Below are 21,226 nucleotides of genomic sequence, written 5' to 3'. Positions count from 1 at the left end.
TACTGTGCTGCCCGTAACCACTGTGCTACCGTGCCGCCCGTGAGATTTGAAAGTCCAAATACACAGCATCAACCACAGTATCCTGATCAAACCTCTTTTTTACATCTTCCCAGTACCAGTCACAGGACCAGCCTACTCGATCAGTACAACTCCCATGACTCATTCCTTGGACACTCCACACAGTATAATCTATCGTGCATTGAACTCTGGGACAGTCAACTCGTAACACCCTCCATCATCATGACCTAACATTTAGGAAGTGAATGGAGGATTGACTCACCTCGACAGGTGAGTCTGGGATGGGGTCCCATGGAACACACGCTCCTGTTAGAATAGACAAACTGTTAGGAACATGACTACAAACACAATCCAATATCAGCAGCGTTTCATAATGATCACTCAAATCCAGGGATGATAAAAAGCCCTGAATGAACTTCCTCAAACAAACTACAATCTAATACTCAGACCTCAATGATTCCAAAGCACCTCAGAAACACATGAGCTGATTTCAATTGTTTTCACTTCTCTCTGACTTTTTCCTTCTTATTTATATCTCTCGAACTCTCCCTTCTTTTCTTTCCTTTTTTCTTTCTGTGTTTGAAACTGAAATTTCATAAATGTTTGTGGAAGAGCAGCACAATAAACTGGGTATGTCAAGATAAGTGTATGGTGTTACATTGTACAGTCTCACATTATACAATGTGTTTTTAAAATTTATTGATAGGATGATTATGTCGCTAGATAAGCCAGCATTTGTTACCCATCCCTAGTTGCCCTGGAGAAGGTGATAGTAAGTTGCCTTCTTGAACCACTGCAGTCCATGTAGTCTAACACCCACAGTGCTGTTAGGGAGGGAGGTCCAGGATTTTGACCCAGCGACAATGAAGGAACGGTGGAGAAATTTGTCCAAGTCAGGATGGTAAGTGCCTTGGAGGGGAACTTGCGGGTGGTGGTGTTCCCAGTTATCTGCTGCCGTTGTCCTCCTAGGTGTAGAGGCCTTGGGTTTTGAAGGTGTTATCAAAGGAGTCTTGTTGAGTTCCTGCAGTGCATCATGTGGAGGGTACACACTGCTGCCACTGTGCATCGGTGGTAGAGGGAATGAATGTTTAGGTTGCCAGAATCGAAACAAGAGACTCAGGATATTTATTCTCGGATAGTGCATAGCTGGGAATGAGTTACAGGTTCATAACGTGCTCAGGGGCTCATAACGTGCTTACCTCGTTCAGGCAGAAATAAAATCAGGTCTTCTGAAAACCCATGTTTCAATGCAGACTGTTTGAACTTTTCATTGATTTCCTTTTTGAGTTTCCGTGTCCTTCCTGTGAAAAGAGCACTCAGTTAAAGCTCCAGAAATCAACATTAGAAAGTGGTGTGTGAAAGAGCTGATGTAGAAGCACTTACCATACAGAGCTATTGACTTTGTCTGGTTTAGCTGTATCATTCTGCCATAGAATAGCAAAGCATATTCGTTGTAGTTGGTTTCAGTTACGCGAATATCTGCTGTGTTTGCATGAGCTGCAAAACAAACTCATTGGCTGTTTATTCACTTTTTTTGTTTGGTTTGTTCACTCTGTCCTTGCAACCTACCCCACCCACAACCTCCCTTTCCTGAACAAAATCCTTAAATTGTTATTGCCTCCCAAATCTGTTCCCATCTTTCCTGGAACTTCATGTTTGAATCTCTCCAATCAGGTTTTCACTCCTTCCACAAAACTGAAACACATCTCATCAAAATCACAAATGATATCCAATGTGACTGTGACAAAGGTAAACTTTCCGTCTTCATCATTCTCCAGTTGTCTGCAGTCTTTGGTACTGTTGGCCAAATCATTATCCTCCAACCCCTCTCCAGTCACCCAGCTGGATGGGACTGCTCTCACCTGGTTCCCATCTCAAGGGACGCTTGCAAGATCTTCTCTTCCTGCTCCTCTGGTGTCCCCCAAGGATCGATGCTTGGCACCACTTGTCCCTCACTCCCCCATCATGGTCATTGTTTACAAACTGCCCCTCTGTCACATCCTTTATAAATGCAATGTCAAGTTCCACATGTACTCTGATGACACCCAGCATTCTGTCCATATTCCAACTAGCCCTACGTCCGCTTCATCCATCACCCCTGTATTTGCTGAACTACATGATTCCCAAATGAGCTATAAACAAAAATTCTCATCATTGTTTTAAAATCACTCCCTGGCCTCACCCCTCCTTATCTCTAATCTCCTCCCACCCTCCAACCCTCCAAATTATTTGTACTGCCCCAATCCTGTATTCCTCAGCATCCCTTGTTTAATTCCTCTGTATCGGTGGATGAACCTTGAGTTTGCTGTGTTCTAAGCCCTGGAATTCCCTTCCTAAACTTCCCTGTGCTGTTCCTGTCCTGTGAGCGCTTGATGGGAACAGTGTAGAAGGAGCTTTACTCTGTATCTAACCTCGTGCTGTAGTTTCCTGGGAATGTTTGATAGAGACAGTGTAGAGAAAGTTTTATTCTTTCTGAACCATGCTCAATGTACCCTGGGAGCCTTTGACAGCACTTTCACAACTCACAACCTCTTCCATTTGGAAGGACAGGGCAGCAGAGACATGGGAGTACCACCACCTTCAAACTCCCCTTCAAGCCACACATCACTGTGACTTTTAACTATATCCAAGTTCCTCCCATTGAGCTCCCATGTATCTGTTGCCCTCTTTTTTCTAGTTGGTAGAAGTAACAGGTTTGGAGTATGCTGTTGAAGGAGCCTTGGTGAGTTGCCGCAGTGCATCTTGTAGATGGTACACACAGCCTCCACTGTGTGTTGGTGGTATAGGGTCTGAATGTTTCTGGATGGGGTGCCAATCAAGTGGACTACTTCAATCTGGATGGTGTCAAGCTTCTTGAGAGTTATTGGAGCTGCACACATCCAGACAAGTGGGGAGAATTCCATCACACTCCTGACTTGTGCCATGTAAATGATTTTGGAACATTGAGAATTGAGTTCTTCACCCCAGAATTCCCAGTTTCTGACATGCTCTTATAGCCACAGTATTTACATGGCTAGTACAGTTCAGTTTCTAATCAATAGTTACACACAGGTGTTGATATTAGGAGATTCAGTGATGGTAGTTTTGAGTTTATTTATTAGTGTCACAAGTAGGCTTACATTAACACTGCAATGAAGTTGCTGTGAAAATCCTCTAGTCGCCACATTCAGGCACCTATTCGGGTACACTGACGGAGAATTTAGCGTGACCAATGCACCTGACTAGAACATCTTTCAGACTGTGGGAGGAAACCAGAGCACCCGGAGAAAACACTCGCAGACACGGGGAGAATATGCAGACTCCACACAGACAGTGACCCAAGCTGGGAATCAAACCTGGATCCTTGGCACTGTGAGGCAGCAGTGCCACCGTGCCACCCTGCATGCCAGTAAATGTCAAGGGGGTGACAGTTAGATTCTCTTTTGTCAGAGATGGTCGTTGCCTGGCATTTGTGTGATATGAATGTAATTTGCCTCATATCAGCTCCAGCCTGAATGTTGTCCAAGTCTTGTTGCTTCTGGGAATAAACTGCTTCATAATCTGAGGAGTCGTGAATGATTTTGAATATTGTGATATCATCAGTGAACATCCCCACTTCTGACCTTATGATGGAAGGAAGGTCATTGATGAAGCAGCTGAAGATGGTTGGGCCTAGGACACTAACATGAGGAAGTCTTGTCGTGATGTCCTGAGGTTGAGCTGATAGACCTCCAAACACCACAGCTACCTTCCTTTGTGCGACAAGACTGCAACCAGTAGAGAATTTTCTCTGATTCCCACTGACTTTAGTTTTGCCGAGGCTCCTTGACGCCACATTCAGTCGAGTGTTTCCTAAATGTCAAAGAGCCGTCATTCTCATCTCACATTGCAAGGTCAGATTTTTTTAATGATTGTAAGTTGAATTTATCCTATTTCTGTGTACAGGCCATCCCTGGGCTAGAACAGCTTGCGTGGCGGCACGGCAAGTTCTGGAGTACAAGTCTTCAGTACTATTGCCGCAATATTGTCAGGGTGTATAGCTTTTGTAGTATCCAGTGTCTTCAGCTGTTTCTAGGTATGAATTGGCTAAAGACTATGATGTTTGAGGTCTGACATTAACACTCATAATAAACCACAAGGTCAGTGGTTGTAAACTACTTGGAACAGTTTATTAATATATCTTTATTCATGCACAGTCAACACAAGATTGGCTAGGCAAGCTCTGCCCAAGATGGAGCTCGAGTCCGAGGTCACCTGACCCATTCTCTTAAAGGGGCATACCCTAACATACAAAATGAAGACTGGCATCTGTAGTTGTTGCAAATGCTTCTGTCTTGACTTTATTGACTCTTAGAACTCGTTACAAATGTCGTGTAAAGGCTACAAGCTAGGAGTTGTCTCCATGCTGGCTAGTACACACTGCTCTGATCAACAGCACACTGGGAGCGGGTCAGGTGCTGTACTCAGTCCCACATTCACCCTAAATGTGCTACAATGACTTGGATGTGGCAGGAATGTAGAGTTTAGATCTGATTGATGGTTGTACGATCACTTAGCCCTATTGCAAGCTGCATCTGCTGTTTGGCACGGAAGAAGTTCTGTGTTATAGCTTCATCAGGTTGGCATCTTATTTTTGCTATGCCTGGTGTTGCTCCTGGCATGCCCTTCTGAACTCTTCACTGAACCAGGGTTGATCCCCTGTCTTGATGGTAATGGTAGAGTGGGGGATATGCTGGGCCATAAGGTTACAGATTGTGGTTGAATACAATTCTGCTGTTGATGGCCCACAGCACCTCATGGATGCCCAGTCTTGAGTTGCTAGACCTGTTTGAAATCTATCTCACTTAGCATTGTGGTAGTGTCACACAACATGAAGGAGGGTATCCTCAATGTGAAGATGAGATTTCATCACCCCAAGGACTGTGTGATAGTCTGTTATGGACAGATACATCTGCAACAGGTATGGAATGAGTTGAGGTATCTTTTTCCCTTTTGTTGTTTCCCTCACCACCTGTCACAGTACCAGTCGAGCAGCTATGTCCTTCAGCTCAGTCTCTGGTAGTACGACAGAGCCACTCTTGGTGGTGGACATTCAAGTCCCCCATCTAGAGTTCATTCTGCATCCTCGCTACCCTCAGTGCTTCTTCCAAATGGCATTCAACATGGAGGAGGACTGATCCATCAGCTGAGGGAGGAGGGACAGGGTGGGTGGACGGTTGGGAAAGAAGAATAAGTAGTTTCCTTGCACATGTTTGACCTGATGCCATGGGACTTCTTGGGGTCCAAAGTTAATGTTGAGAACTCCCTCATTGTTCCAGAGGAGCAGCAAGTGAGGTGATTCAAGTGAGGAAAGCTAGTAGGAAAGAGGGATTTATGACTTAATTTTTTTCTTTCTTTTTTTCGCAGTTTTTGTAAGGCAGCCGGAAGTCTAAAACCGGAAGTAGGCCCCAGTGAGACCTGGGAAGTTTTTTTTTCTTTAAAAGGTACTGCCCTTCGATGTTTCGACCTCATTGTTCCAGAGGAACAACTAGAGAGGTGATTCAAGTGAGGAAAGCTAGTAGGAAAGAGGGATTTATAACTTAATTTTTTTCTTTTTTCGGAGTTTTTGTAAGGCAGCCGGAAGTCTAAAACTGGAAGGAGACCCCAGTGAGACCTGGGAAGTTTTTTTTTTCTGACCTCAGCCAGTAGCACGCGGAAGGTTTGAAAAGCAGGCCGCTCTATCCAGCGGGCAGCGTTGTGAGCGGGCAGCGAGTGAGAGGGAGCAGAGTGGGACAGCTTTGGCTCAAACAGGCTTCGGCGTGAACAGTCAGACGCGAGGGTAGGTTCCGGTAAGTTGTTATTGTTTCTTCAGAGTAGAAAGAATGCCAGGCAGGATGTTGGAATGCTTCTCTTGCATGATGTGGGAAGTCAGGGAGACCTTCGGTGTCCCTGACAACGACACCTGCAGGATGTGCATCCAGCTGCAGGTCCTAACAGACCGCGTCAGGGAACTGGAGCAGGAGCTGGATGACCTCCGAATCATTCGGGAGAATGAGGAGTTTACAGATGGTAGCTTCAGGGAGGCAGTTACGCCAAAGGCACAGAGCACAGGTAATTGGGTTACCGACAAGCGAGGGAAAGGGAAAGGGCAGGCAGAGCAGGGTTTCCCTGTGGCCATTCCCCTCCACAACAGGTATACCAATTTGGATGCTGTTGTGGGGGATGTCTTACCTGGGACAATCTGCAGCAGCCGCGTCTCTGGCACTGAGTCTGGTTCTGCAGCGCAGAAGGGAGGGTGGAAGAAGAGGAGAGCGGTAGTGATAGGGGACTCGATTGTCAGGGGTACAGACGGGAGGTTCGGTGGTCGTGACAGAGACTCCCGGATGGTTTGTTGCCTCCCGGGTGCCAGCGTCAGGGATGTCTCTGATCGTGTGCACAGCATTCTGAAGTGAAAGAAATCATAGAAATCATAGAAACCCTACAGTGCAGAAGGAGGCCATTCGGCCCATCGAGTCTGCAATGACCACAATCCCACCCAGGCCCTACCCCCACATATTTACCCGCTAATCCCTCTAACTACGCATCTCAGGGACAATTTTTAACCTAGCCAATCAACCTAACCCGTACATCTTTGGACTGTGGGAGGAAACCGGAGCACCCGGAGGAAACCCACGCAGACACGAGGAGAATGTGCAAACTCCACACAGACAGTGACCCAAGCCGGGAATCAAACCCGGGACCCTGGAGCTGTGAAGCAGCAGTGCTAACCACTGTGCTACCGTGCCGCCCTAAAGTGGGAGGGTGATCAGCCAGATGTCATGGTACACATTGGTACCAATGACGTAGGAAGGAAGAGTGAGGAGGTCCTGAAGTCGGAGTATAGAGAGCTTGGTAGGAAGTTAAAAAGCAGGACCCCGAGGGTAGTAATCTCAGGATTGCTACCTGTGCCACGTGCCAGTGAGGGTAAGAGTAGGATGCTCGGGCGGATGAACACGTGGCTGAGGAACTGGTATAGGGGGGCAGGGTTTCAGATTTCTCGATCATTGGGACCTCTTCTGGAGCAGGTGGGACCTGTACAAGAGAGACGGGTTACACCTGAACTACAAGGGGACCAATATACTTGCAGGGAGGTTTGCTAGTGTCATTGGGGAGGGTTTAAACTAGATTTGCAAGGGGATGGGAACCAGAATGCCAGAGCAGATAGTGGAGCGGGGGTGAAAATAAATGATGTTAATAGTTCATGCAAAATCACAAATAGGAGGGTTGCGTGTGGTCGAAATAATCTTCTGAGGTGTGTCTATTTCAATGCCAGGAGTATTGTGGGGAAGGCAGACGAGCTGAGGGCGTGGATCGACACATGGAATTATGACATTATAGCCATTAGTGAAACTTGGCTACAGGAGGGGCAGGACTGGCAGCTCAATGTTCCAGGGTTCCGATCTTTCAGACGTGATAGAGGCAGTGGGATGAAGGGTGGGGGGGTGGCATTGCTCGTCAGGGAAAATATTATAGCAGTGCTCAGGCAGGACAGATTAGAGGGCTTGTCTACCGAGGCCATATGGGTGGAGCTGAGAAACAGGAAAGGTATGACCACATTAATGGGGTTGTATTATAGACCACCCAATAGTCAGCGAGAATTGGAGGAGCAAATCTGCAGAGAGATAGCAGACAACTGCAGGAAACATAAAGTTGTGATAGTAGGGGATTTTAATTTTCCACATATAGATTGGGACTCCCACACTGTTAAAGGTCTAGACGGGGTAGAGTTTGTAAAATGTGTTCAGGAAATTTTTTAAAATCAATATATAGAGGTACCAACTAGACAGGATGCAATATTAGATCTCCTATTAGGAAACGAGTTAGGACAAGTGACGGAAGTGTGTGCAGGGGAACACTTTGGTTCCAGTGATCATAACGCCATTAGTTTCAACTTGATCATGGATAAAGATAGATCTAGTCCTCGGGTTGAGGTTCTAAACTGGAAAAAGGCCAAATTTGAAGAAATGAGAAAGGATCTAAAAAGCGTGGATTGGGACAGGCTGTTCTCTGGCAAGGATGTGAATGGTAAGTGGGAGGCCTTCAAAGGAGAAATTTTGAGAGTGCAGAGTTTGTATGTTCCTGTCAGGATTAAAGGCAAAGTGAATAAGAATAAGGAACCTTGGTTCTCGAGGGATATTGGAACTCTGATAAAGAAGAAGAGAGATGTATGACATGTACAGGCAACAGGGAGCAAATAAGATGCTTGAGGAGTATAAAAAGTGCAAGAAACTACTTAAGAAAGAAATCAGGAGGGCGAAAAGAAGACATGAGGTTGCTTTGGCAGACAAGGTGAAAGATAATCCTAAGAGCTTCTACAGGTATATTAAGAGCAAAAGGATAGTAAGGGATAAAATTGGTCCTCTTGAAGATCAGAGTGGTCGGCTATGTATGGAACCAAAAGAAATGGGGGAGATATTAAATGGGTTTTTTGCATCCATATTTACTAAGGAAACTGGCATAGAGTCTATGGAAATAAGGCAAACAAGTAGGGAGGACATGGAATCTATACAGATTAAAGGGGAGGAGGTGCTTGCTGTCTTAAGGCAAATCAGAGTAGATAAATCCCCAGGACCGGACAGTGTATTCCCTCGCACCTTGAAGGAGACTAGTGTTGAAATTGCAGGGGCCCTGGCAGATATATTTGAAATGTTTGAAAAGAGGTATACATGAGGTCCAGGCAGCTAAAAACAGATGGAGCACTGGAGGAATACAGAGAAAGTAGAAAAGAACTCAAACAGGGACTTAGAAGGGCAAAAAGGGGTCACGAAATGTCCTTGGCAGACAGGATTAAGGAGAATCCTAAGGCATTTTATACATATGTTAGGAACAAGAGGGTTGTTAGGGAAAGAATCGGACCTCTCAGAGACAAAGGAGGGGAATTATGCTGAGAACCAAAGGAAGTAGGTGAGATCCTAAACAAATACTTTGCATCAGTATTCACAAAGGAGAGGGATATGTTGACTGGTAGTGTCTCAGAGAGAAGTGTTGACCCATTAGAAAAAATCTCAATTACAAGGGAGGAAGTGTTAGGTTTTTTAGGAAACATTAAGACAGACAAATCCCCAGGGCCAGATGGCATCTATCCTAGACTCCTCAGGGAGGCAAGAGATGAAATTGCTGGGCCTCTAACAGAAATCTTTGTCTCTTCACTGGACACAGGTGAGGTCCCAGAGTATTGGAGGATAGAAAATGTGGTCCCGTTATTTAAGAAGGGTAGCAAGGATAACCCGGGTAATTATAGGCCGGTGAGCTTGACGTCCGTGGTAGGGAAGTTGTTGGAGAAGATTCTTACAGATACGATATATGCGCATTTAGAACTGAATAATCTCATTAGCGATAGACAGCATGGTTTTGTACGAGGGAGGTCATGCCTCACAAATTTGGTTGAGTTTTTTGAGGAGGTGACAAAAATGATTGACGAAGGAAGGGCCGTGGATGTCGTCTATATGGATTTTAGTAAAGCGTTTGACAAGGTCCCTCATGGCAGGCTGGTGCAAAAGGTTAAATCTCACGGGATAAAAGGTGAGCTAGCTAGATAGGTGGAGAACTGGCTTAGCCATAGAAGACAGAGGGTAGCAGTGGAGGGGTCTTTTACCGGTTGGAGGTCTGTGACTAGTGGTGTTCCGCAGGGCTCTGTACTGGGACCTCTGCTGTTTGTGATATATATAAATGATTTGGAGGAAGATGTAACTGGTGTGATCAGTAAGTTTGCAGACGACACGAAGATTGCTGGAGTTGCGGATAGTGATGAACATTGTCAGAGAATACAGCAGGATATAGATAGGCTGGAACATTGGGCGGAGAAATGGCAGATGGAATTTAATCCAGATAAATGCGAAGTGATGCATTTCGGTAGATCTAATGTAAGGGGGAGCTATACAATAAATGGCAGAACCATCAGGAGTATAGACACACAGAGGGACCTGGGTGTACAAGTCCACAGATCCTTAAAGGTGGCAGCACAGGTGCAGAGGGTGGTGAATAAGGCATATGGCATGCTTGCCTTTATTGGACGGGGCATAGAATATAAAAGTTGGCATATGATGTTGTAGCTGTATAGAATGATGGTTAGGTCACATTTGGAATACGGTGTCCAGTGCTGGTCGCCACACTACCAGAAGGACGTGGAGGCTTTGGAGAGAGTACAGAGAAGGTTTACCAGGATGTTGCCTGGTATGGAGGGTCTTAGCTATAAGGAGAGATTAGGTAAACTGGGGTTGTTCTCCCTGGAAAGACGGAGGATGAGGGACGACCTAACAGAGGTGTATAAAATTATGAAGGGCATAGATAGAGTGAACAGTGGGAAGCTTTTTCCCAGGTCAGAGGTGACGAACACAAGGGGTCACGGATTCAAGGTGAGGGGGGCAAGGTTCAACACAGATGTCAGGGGGACGTATTTTACACAGAGGGTGGTGGGGGCCTGGAATGCACTGCCAAGCAAGGTGATTGAGGTGGACACGCTGGGATCGTTTAAGACTTATCTAGATAACCACATGAACAGGCTGGGAATAGAGGGATTCAAAATAATGGTCTAGTGGACACATGAGCGGCGCAGGCTTGGAGGGCCGAAGGGCCTGTTCCTGTGCTGTATTGTTCTTTGTATGTCGGTATCCACGGGTGAGGTGCCGAATGATTGGAGGATAGCTCATGTTATTCTGTTGTTTAAAAAAAGACTCAAAAAGTAATGCGGGAAATTATAGGCCGGTAAGTTTGACGTCAGTCGTAGGTAAATTATCGGAAGGAGTATTAAGAGATAGGATCTACAAATATTTGGATAGACAGGGACTTATTAGGGAGAGTCAACATGGCTTTGTGCGTGGTAGGTCATGTTTAACCAATCAATTAGAGTTTTTCGAGGAGGTTACCAGGAAAGTGGATGAAGGGAAGGCGGTAGATGTTGTCTACATGGACTTCAGTAAGGCCTTTGACAAGGTCCCGCATGGGAGGTTAGTCAGGAAGGTTCAGTCGCTATGTATACATGGAGAGGTAGTAAATTGGATTAGACATTGGCTCAATGGAAGAGCGGTCACGGGCATTCGGCCTCTGATATTCGGGTAAGCGTTCTCCAAGGCGGCCTTCGCGACACACGACAGCGCAGAGTCGCTGAGCAGAAACTGATAGCCAAGTTCCGCACACACGCGGACGGCCTCAACCGGGATATTGGGTTCATGTCACACTATTTGTAACTTCCACAGTTGCGTGGACCTGCAGAGTTTCACTGGCTGTCTTGTCTGGAGACAATACACATCTTTTTAGCCTGTCTTGATGCTCTCTCCACTCCCATTGTTTTGTTTCTTAAAGACTTGATTAGTTGTAAGTATTCGCATTCCAACCATTATTCATGTAAATTGAGTCTGTGTCTTTATAAGCTCTGTTTGTGAACAGAATTCCCACTCACCTGAAGAAGGGGCTTAGAGCTTCGAAAGCTTGTGTGGCTTTTGCTACCAAATAAACCTGTTGGACTTTAACCTGGTGTTGTTAAACTTCTTTCAATGGAAGATGCCAGAGAGTAGTAGTGGAGGATTGCTTCTCTGTGTGGAGGCCTGTGACTAGTGGTGTGCCACAGGGATCAGTGCTGGGTCCATTGTTGTTTGTCATCTATATCAATGATCTGGATGATAATGTGGTAAATTGGATCAGCAAGTTTGCTGATAATACAAAGATTGAAGGTGTAGTGGACAGTGAGGAAGGTTTTCAAAGCTTGCAGAGGGATTTGGACCAGCAAGAAAAATGGGGTGAAAAATGGTACTTGTTGGACTTTAACCTGGTGTTGTTAAACTTCTTACGTGGAGTTTAATGCAGACAAGTGTGAGGTATTGCACTTTGGAAGGACAAAGCAAGGTAGAACATACAAGGTAAATGGTAGGACACTTAAGAGTGCAGTAGAACAGAGGGATCTGGGAATACAGATACATAATTCCCTAAAAGTGGCGTCACAGGTAGATAGGGTCGTAAAGAGTGCTTTTGGTACATTGGCCTTTATAAATCAAAGTATTGAGTATAGGAGTTGGAATGTTATGGTGAGGTTGTATAAGACATTGTTGAGGCCTAATTTAGAGTATTGTGTGCAGTTTTGGTCACCTAATTACAGGACGGATATTAATAAGGTTGAAAGAGTGCAGAGAAGGTTTATAAGGATGTTGCTGGGACTTGAGAAACTGAGTTACAGAGAAAGGTTGAATAGGTTAGGACTTTATTCCCTGGAGCGTAGAAGAATGAGGGGAGATTTGATGGAGGTGTATAAAATTATGATGGGTATAGATAGAGTGAATGCAAGCAGGCTTTTTCCACTGAGGCTCAGGGAGAAAATAACTAGAGGACATGGGTTAAAGGTGAGGGGGGAAAAGTTTAAAGGGAATATTAGGGGGGGCTTCTTCACACAGAGAGTGGTGGGAGTTTGGAATGAGCTGCCAGATGAGGTGGTGAATGCGGGCTCACTTTTAACATTTAAGAAAAATTTGGACAGGTACATGGATGAGAGGGGTGTGGAGGGATATGGTCCAGGTGCAGGTCAGTGGGACTAGGCACAAAAATGGTTCGGCACAGACATGAAGGGCCAAACGGCCTGTTTTTGTGCTGTAATGTTCTATGGTTCTATGGACAACTCTTTCCTGACCACTGAATCTGCCATCTCTGCTGGGTCGACCTGCCGGTGGGATGGTGATGGTGGTGTCTGGGACATTATCTGTGAGGTATGACTATATGAAATTGTTGCTTGACTTGTCTATCAGACAGCTCTCTCAATTTTGGCACAAGCCCCAGATGTTAGGAAGGGGAACATTGCAGAGTCAACAAGACTGAGTTTGCCGTTGCCATTTTGGACACCTTCGTGGATGCCGGGCAGTTCCTCCAGTTTGATTACTGGAGGATTACTTGAGTGTAGTGTAGTTAATGTTGTCATTTAGAAAACATGGCACCCATTTTCTGAGCAGCAAGATCCCACAAACAGGAATGTGATCGTGACTGGATAATCTGTTGATTGAGGGATCAATATTATGGGGACACCGGTGAGAACTCCCCCTGCTCTTCTTCAGATTAGAGTCAGGGATCTTTTATTTTAAAGAGCAGATTTAATTTTTCTGAAAGACAGCATCTCTGATAGTGCAGCACTGCCTCAGTACTGCACTGGAGTATTAGCCTGGATTATGTGCTCATATCTCTGCTGTCAGACTTGAACCGATGATGGTTTCATTCAGAGTTGAGAGTGCCGCCATTGAGCCACAAAAGGCACTTGATGCAATAATTGAGAACTTCTAATCCTTCAGAAAGCAATTATCAGTCCATTTTTGCAGAGTAAAAAAAACTTAAATTTCTCAACCTCCAGATCTCCCTGAGTATTTTACAACCAATTAAATGTTTCCTTCATATTTAGAGTAGATTTAAAAGAGAAATCAGGAGGGCAAAAAGGGGACATGAGATTGTTTTGGCAGATAAGGCAAAGGAGAATCCAGAGAGCTTCTACAAATACATAAGGAACAAAAGAGTAACAAAGGAGAGAGTAGGGCCTCTTAAGGATCAACAAGGTCATCTATGTGCGGGTCCACAAGAGATGGGTGAGATCCTAAATGAATATTTCTCATCAGTATTTACTGTTGAGAAAGGCATGGATGTTAGGGAACTTGGGGAAATCTTGCGGGGTCTACATATTACAGAGAAGGAGGTCCTGAAAGTCTTAAAGCGCATCAAGGTAAATAAATCCCCGGGACTGATGAAGTGTATCTCAGGACGTTGTGGGAGGCGAGGGAGGAAATTGCGGGCCCCCTAGCAGAGATATTTGAATCATTGACAGCCACAGGTTAGGTGCCTGAAGATTGGAGGGTGACAAATGTGCCTTTGTTTAAGGGCTGCAGGGAAAAGCCTGGGAACTACAGACCGGTGGGTAAGTTGTTAGAAGGTATTCTGAGAACAGGAACCACAGGCATTTACAGACGCAAGGACTGATTAGGGACAGTCAGCAAGACTTTGTGAGTGGAAAATCATGTCTCACAAATTTGATTGAGTGTTTCGAAGGGGTAACCAAGAAGGTAGATGAGGGTAGTGCAGTTGATGTTGGCTACATGGACAAAGGCAAGACCTTTGACAAGGTACCACATGGTAGGTTGTTGCATAAGGTTAAATCTCACGGGATCCGGGGTGAGGTTGCCAAATGGATACAAAATTGGTTTGATGGCAGAAGACAGGGGTGGGTTGTAGAGGGTTGTTTTTGTTTGTGAAGGCCTGTGACCAGCGGTGTGTCTCAGGGATCAGTGCTGGGCCCACTGTTATTTGTCATATATATTAATGATTTGGATGAGAATTTAGGAGGCATGGTTAGTAAGTTTGCAGATGACACCAAGATTGGTGGCATAGTGGACAGTGAAGAAAGTTATCGAGGATTGCAACAGGATCTTGATCAATTGGTCCAGTGGGCTGATGAATGCAGGTCGGGTTTAATTTAGATAAACACAAGGTGATGCATTTTGGTAGATCGAACCAGAGCAGGACTTACTCAGCTAATGGTAGGGAGTTAGGGAGAGTTATTGAACAAAGAGACCTAGGGGTACAGGTTCATATCTTCTTGCAAGTGGAGTCACAGGTGGACAGAGTGGTGGAGAAGGCATTTGGCATGCTTGGTTTCATTGGTCAGAACATTGAATACAGGAGTTGGGAGGTCTTGTTGAAGTTGTATAAGACATTGCTAAGGCCACACTTGGAATACTTTGTGCAGGGCGGCACGGTAGCACAGTGGTTAGCACTGCTGCTTCACAGCTCCAGAGACCTGGGTTTGATTCCCGACTTGGGTCACTGTCTGTGTGGAGTTTGCACATTCTCCTCGTGTCTGCGTGGGTTTCTTCCGGGTGCTCCGGTTTCCTCCCACAGTCCAAAGATATGCGGGTTAGGTTGATTGGCCTATCTAAAATTGTCCCTTAGTGTCCTGGGATGTGTGGATTAGCGGGTAAAATATGTAGGGATATGGGGGTAGGATGGGATTGTGGTCGGTGCAGACTCGATGGGCCAAATGGCCTCTTTCTGTACTGTAGGGTTTCTATGATTCTATGAGTTCTGGTCACCCGATTATAGAAAGGATATTATTAAACTCGAGAAAGAGTGCAGAAAAGATTTACTAGGATGCTACCGGGACTTGATGGTTTGAGTTATAAGGAGAGGCCGAATAGAGAGGGACTTTTTTCCCTGGAGCGTGGGAGGCTGAGGGGTGTTCTTATGGAGGTCTATAAAATAATGAGGGGCATAGATCAGCTAGGTAGTCAACATCTTTTCCCAAAGGTAGGGATGTCTAAAACTAGAGGTTTAAGATGAGAGGGGGTGATACAAAAAGGTCCAGAGGGGCAATTTTTTCACACAGAGGATGATGAGTGTCTGGAACAAGCTGCCAGATGTAGTAGTCGAGGTGGATACAATTTTGTCTTTTAAAAAGCATTTGGACAGTTACATGGGTAAGGTGGATATAGAGGGATATGGGCCAATTCCACTGGGAATTGGAACTAGCTTATTGGTTAACAAAAGGGCAGCATGGACAAGTTGGGCTGAAGGGCCAGTTTCCATGCTATAAACCTCTATGACTATTACTCCACTGTTGTAATCTGGAAAACACGGCAACAAATCCATAAAGAACAACGTGATCATAAGCAGATATTTTGATTTTCTGATGTTAATTGAGGAATAAGTATTGGAGAGGGCACCAGGAAGAATTCTCCTGCTCTCCTTCGAATTAGAGCCCAATGATTGTTTACATCCACCTTAGAGATCACATCGGATTTTGATTTAACTTCTGATCTGAAAGACAGCTCCTCTGACAGTGCAGCACTGCAGAGTCAGCTGATATTGTTTTGAGTTAAAATCTCTGGAGTGGCACGTTCCTGATCAGAATCCCAACCTCGACAAACTTTTTTTTTTGAAAGTAAAATTTTTTTATTAGTCATAAGTGAGGCTTACATTAACACTGCAATGAAATTACTGTGAAATTCCCCAAGTCGCCACACTCCGGCACCTGTTCGGGTCAATGCACCTAACCAGCACATCTTTCAGACTGTGGGATGAAACCGGAGCACCCGGAGGAAACCCAAGCAGGCACGGGGAGAACATGCAAACTCCACACAGACAGTGACCCAAGCCGGGTATCGAACCTGGAACCTGGTGCTGTGAGGCAGCAGTGCCACCGTGCCGCCCCCAGTTTCTTCAGAACTCTATTTGATCCACATCAAATTCCAATCACTTCTCACCAGCACCATGCAAAACTAAATTGCCACCAGTTTTTCAAAGATTCATTTCAAGTAATCACACTTGCCTTTTAATTTTTCTGTGCCCCTTCTTATGTCCATAACCATCTCCAGCCTCCAACAGCAGCCTGCGTGATATTTTCCAGTTCCTCTCTCTCCAGCTTTTTTCTGTAACCTGCTTCCTTTAGCCCAATACAGGGAGCTAATGGCTCAGACACCTCAGTCCTTTCTCCCTCAGACTGTCTGATTTTCCACCTTCCTTCGAACCTCCTTACTGTCAGCTCTGTCAATAAGCTTTTGACCATCACTCCAGTTTCTTCTTTGCTAACAACTGATGTGTTCCTTTATCTATTATAATTGAGTAGAATTTTAAGTCAGTTTCACCCTACCTGAACCAGAGGAAAATGCAAAGTGTCCGGGAGGATCCCGCATCTCATATTGTCCTGTCACGTTAACACATGTTCCATTTCTAATAATAAAATAACAAAGATATTGACATTGCAATCAACTGGCTGAATTTTAGGCAGCAGTGAGTGAGTAAGGGGATCTGGCAGTAAGTCAGCAGCACTGAGGGATCTGGTGGTGAGTTTGCAATAGAGGGGGATCCATTAGTGCGGTTGTAATGCAGGGAAATCTGGTAGGGAATCTGTAACACAGGGAGATCAGGTAGTGGGCTTGTAATGCAAGCAGATCTGGTGGTGAGCTGGAAATATAGGAAGATCAGGTGGTGAGTTTGTAATGCAGGGAGATCTGGTAGTGAGCTGGTAATGCAGGGGTTCTGGTAGTGACTTTGTAGTGCAGGAAGATCTGGTGATGAATCTAATGTGGAAGGATCTGATGGTGAATTCACAGTGTCAGGAGATCTGGTGGTGAACTTGAACTTGTGATGCAGGGGATCTGGTGGTGAGCATGTAATGCGAGGGAGTCTGTTGGTGATTCTAATCTGAGAAGATCTGGTGTCAAGCCTGTAATATTCGTGGATCTGGTGATGAATTTGTAATGTGAGGATCTGATTGCGAATTTGTTATTCAAGGGAGTCAATATTGCTGGGTGATCTAATGGTGAATCAAATGTGGGAAGAATTGCTGGTGAGCCTGTAGTATTGGACGAATCTGGTTGTTAGCCAGTAACACAAGGGATCCGGTGGTGAGTCTATAATGCACGGGGTTCTAATGGTGAGTCTGTAATGCTGGATGATCTGGTAGCAAGTCAGTATTTCAAGGGAATATGCTTGTGAGCTTGTAGCACATGGGTTCTGGTGGTGAGCCTGTAATATAGTAGGATCTGGTGCTGAGTAATACAGTGGGATCTAATGGTGAATCTGTAACACGGGAATCTGGTGCTGAGTTTGTAATACAGGGGATCTGGTGGTGAGCCTGTAATGAATGAGGATTTGGTTGTGAGTCTGTAATGTGGGGGATCTGGTGGTGAATCTATAATGTAGAAGAATCTGGTTGTGAGTCTCTAATGTGCGGGGGATCTGGTGGTGAGTCTATACTATCGAGAAATCTGGCTCTGAGCCTGAGTAAGAAGTCTCACAACACCAGGTTAAAGTCCAACAGGTTTATTTGGTAGCAAATACCATAAGCTTTCGGAAGGAGCAGTGCTCTGAAAGCTTATGGTATTTGCTACCAAATAAACCTGTTGGACTTTAACCTGGTGTTGTGAGACTTCTTACTGTGTTCACCCCAGTCCAACGCTGGCATCTCCACATCATGAGCCTGAGATACAGGAAGATCTGGTTGTGACTTGCAATGCAGAGAGGTCAGGTGATGAGTCTTATTCCAGGGGATCTGGTATTGAGTTGGGGGTAGGATCGGGGGTGGTTTGGGGTGGGGGGGGGGTGGGACTTGTTGTGAGCCTGTAACATATCGGTTCTGATGATGATTCATTAATGCAGGGGGATCTGTTGCTCAGTCTGTAACTCAGGGGGATCTGGTGGCAATCCTGTAAAACAGGAGGATCCAATACTGAGTCCAAATGATGGGAGATCTGGTGGAAAATTGAACGTGTAGAGCTGGTGATGAATCTGTAATGCAGGGCAATCTAGTGTTGTCTCTATCATGCAGGGGGATCAACATGGAGAAGTGATGACTTAGCAGTATTATCATTAGACTATTAATCCAGAAACTCAGCTAAAGTTCTGGGGACCCAGGTTCGAATCCCGCCATGGAGTTGGTGGAACATGAATTTCAGTCAATAAATGTCTGGAATTAAGAATCTACTGATGACTATGGAACCATTGTCGATTGTCAGAAAAAGCCATCTGTTTTACCATTATTCTTTAGGGAAGCAAGTCGGCCGCCCTTTCCTGTTCTGGCCTACATGTGACATTGGCTGACCCTCAACTGCCCTCTGAAAAGACCTATCAAGCCACTCAATTCACCGCCGACATCTCAAGGGCAACTAGGGATGGCAATTAATGTTGGCCAGCGATGTCCATGTCCCACGAATGAATAAAATATACTTCAGTTCCACAGGCTACTCACTACAACGTCAGTTCCACAGGATATACACTAAAACATCAGTTTCACAACCTTCACATGTAACATCAGTTCCACAGTCTACACACTGTAACATCAGTTCCACAGGCTACACACTGTAACATCAAAGAACAAAGAAAATTACAGCATAGTACAGGCCCTTCAGCCCTCCAAGCCTCCCCCGACCATGCTGCCCGACTGAACTAAAACTCTCTACCCTTCTGGGGAACGTATCCCTCTATTCCCATCCTGTTCATACATTTGTCAAGAAGCCCCTTAAATGTCACTATTGTATCTGCTTCCACTACCTCCTCTGGCAGCAAGTTCCAGGTACCCACCACTCACTGTGTAAAAAACTTGCCTCATACATCTCCTTTAAACCTTGCCCCTCGCACCTTAAACCTGTGCCCCCTAGTAATTGACTCTTCCACTCTGGGAAAAAGCTTCTGACTATCCACTCTGTCCATGCCTCTCATAATCTTGCAGACTTCTATCAGGTCTCCCCTCAACCTCCGTCGCTCCAGTGAGAACAAACCAAGTTCCTCCAACCTCTCCTCATAGCTAATGCCATCCATACCAGGCAACATCCTGGTAAATCTTTTCTGTACCCTCTCCAAAGTCTCTATATCCTTCTGGTAATGTGGCGACCAGAATTGAATGCTATATTCTAAGTGGGGCCTAACTAAGGTTCTATAAAGCTGCAACATGACTTGCCAATTTTTAAACTCAATGCCCCAGCTGATGAAGGCAAGTATGCCGTATGCCTTCTTGACTACCTTCTCCACCTGCACTGCCACTGTGTACCTGTACACCCAGATCCCTTTGCCTATCAATACTCTTAAGGGTTCTGCCATTTACTGTATATTTCCTATCTGTATTAGACCTTCCAAAATGCATTACCTCACATTTGTCCAGATTAAACTCCATCTACCATCTCTCCACCCAAGTCTCCAACCGATCTATGTCCTGCTGTATCCGCTAATGGTCCCCATCGCTATCTACAAATCCACCAACCTTTGTGTCATCCGCAAACGTACTAATCACACCAGTTCCTTTTCCTCCAAATCATTTATATATAATACAACAGCAAAGGTCTCAGCACTGATCCCTGAGGAACGCCACTTGTCACAGCCCTCCATTCAGAAACGCGAGGAACGCCACTTGTCACAGCCCTCCATTCAGAAAATCAGTTCCACAGTCTGCACACTATCAGTTCCACAGGCTACACACTGAAACATCATTTCCACAGGCTACACACTGAAACATCAGTTCCACAGGCTCACACACTGTGACATCAGTTCCACAGTTTGCACACTAACATCAGTTCCACAGGCTCCACACTGTAACATCAGTTCCACATGCTGCGCACTGTAACATCAGTTCCACAGGATACACACTAACATAAGTTCCACAGCCTACGCACTGTAACATCAGTTCCACAGTTCCACAGCGTACCCACTGTAACTTCAGTTCCATGGCCTTCACACTGTATCAGTTCCACTGTCTGCACACTGTAACATCAGTTCTGATGAAACACCAGTGAGCTGAAATTTTACTTCTGATTCTGTCCACAGAATGCTGCTTTCCAGCTGTTTTTATTTATACTTATGATATCCCTCTGTCATACTCAATGTGGTTAGGTTTTAAAGCTAATTGCTGTCAGTTTGAAAATCAATCGCTCTTACCGATCATATTGAAATGCACCGATTAATTTGTGATCCTCACTCTGTGACATGGTTAGTTTGGTAATTGCCATTTTGTCCTTATACTTCTTGAACCAGGGACAGTCACAGGAAACTCCGAGTGCATACCATGTGCCCAAAAACTAAGAAAAAAAAACAACAGTTAAAGCTACATTCCGAAAACCTGGAATCCAGTGTTGTTGCATGATGGTCCAGGAGTGTGATACAGCAAAGTTTGACCCTGAACTTCATCAGGAAATGTTCAGACAAATGATAAAACACTTGGTCAAAGAGGAGATTTAAGGAATATCTTAAAGGAGGAAAGTGTTGCCGAGAGGTAGAGTGGGTTACCGAAGGGGTTCCTGAGCTTAAGCCCAAGGCAGCTGAATGCACAGCCACCAATGGTGGAGCAATTTAAATTGGGGATGCTCAAGATGCAGGAATTTCAAGAATGTTGATATCTTGGAGGGTTGTGGAGCTGGATTATAAAGAGGAGGGGTAAAACCATGGAGGGATTTGAAAACAAGAATGAGAATTTTAAAAGTGAGGTGTTGTTTCCCCACAAGCATATGTCAGTGAGCAATGATGGGTGAAAGGAACTTGGTGCGAGTAAGGGCACAGATAACAATGTTTTGGATGGCCTCAGGCTTCCGGAGGGTAGACTGACTTTGTCAGCTCTGACAAAGGGTCATCCAGACTCGAAACATTGGCTCTATTCTCTCTCCTAGATGCTGTCAGACCCTTTGAGATTTTCCAACATTTTCTGTTGCTGTTGTAGACTGAGACGTTGCCCAGGATTCTCCGACTGCGATTAGATAGATGAGAATGG

The 21,226-nt window shown here is 45.1% G+C and overlaps 1 protein-coding gene across 1 annotated transcript in view; it reads right to left on the bottom strand.

The window, feature by feature from the left end:
• The window catches only part of ambp (alpha-1-microglobulin/bikunin precursor), a 55,798-nt gene that overhangs the window by 29,706 nt on the left and 4,866 nt on the right, over positions 1–21,226 (bottom strand). The window contains exons 2-6 of the mRNA XM_078226738.1: positions 20,401–20,540; positions 16,622–16,701; positions 1,402–1,515; positions 1,218–1,319; positions 281–324 (exon numbers count right to left, since the gene is read on the bottom strand). Coding sequence (XP_078082864.1) covers positions 281–324; positions 1,218–1,319; positions 1,402–1,515; positions 16,622–16,701; positions 20,401–20,540 — 480 coding nt within the window. The remainder of the gene's footprint in view (positions 1–280; positions 325–1,217; positions 1,320–1,401; positions 1,516–16,621; positions 16,702–20,400; positions 20,541–21,226) is intronic.

This window comes from Mustelus asterias, chromosome 13 (assembly GCF_964213995.1).
Source record: "Mustelus asterias chromosome 13, sMusAst1.hap1.1, whole genome shotgun sequence".
NCBI lineage: Eukaryota > Metazoa > Chordata > Chondrichthyes > Carcharhiniformes > Triakidae > Mustelus > Mustelus asterias.
Note: the sequence above shows the minus strand (reverse complement) of the source record. Positions and strands in the feature narration are given on the sequence as shown.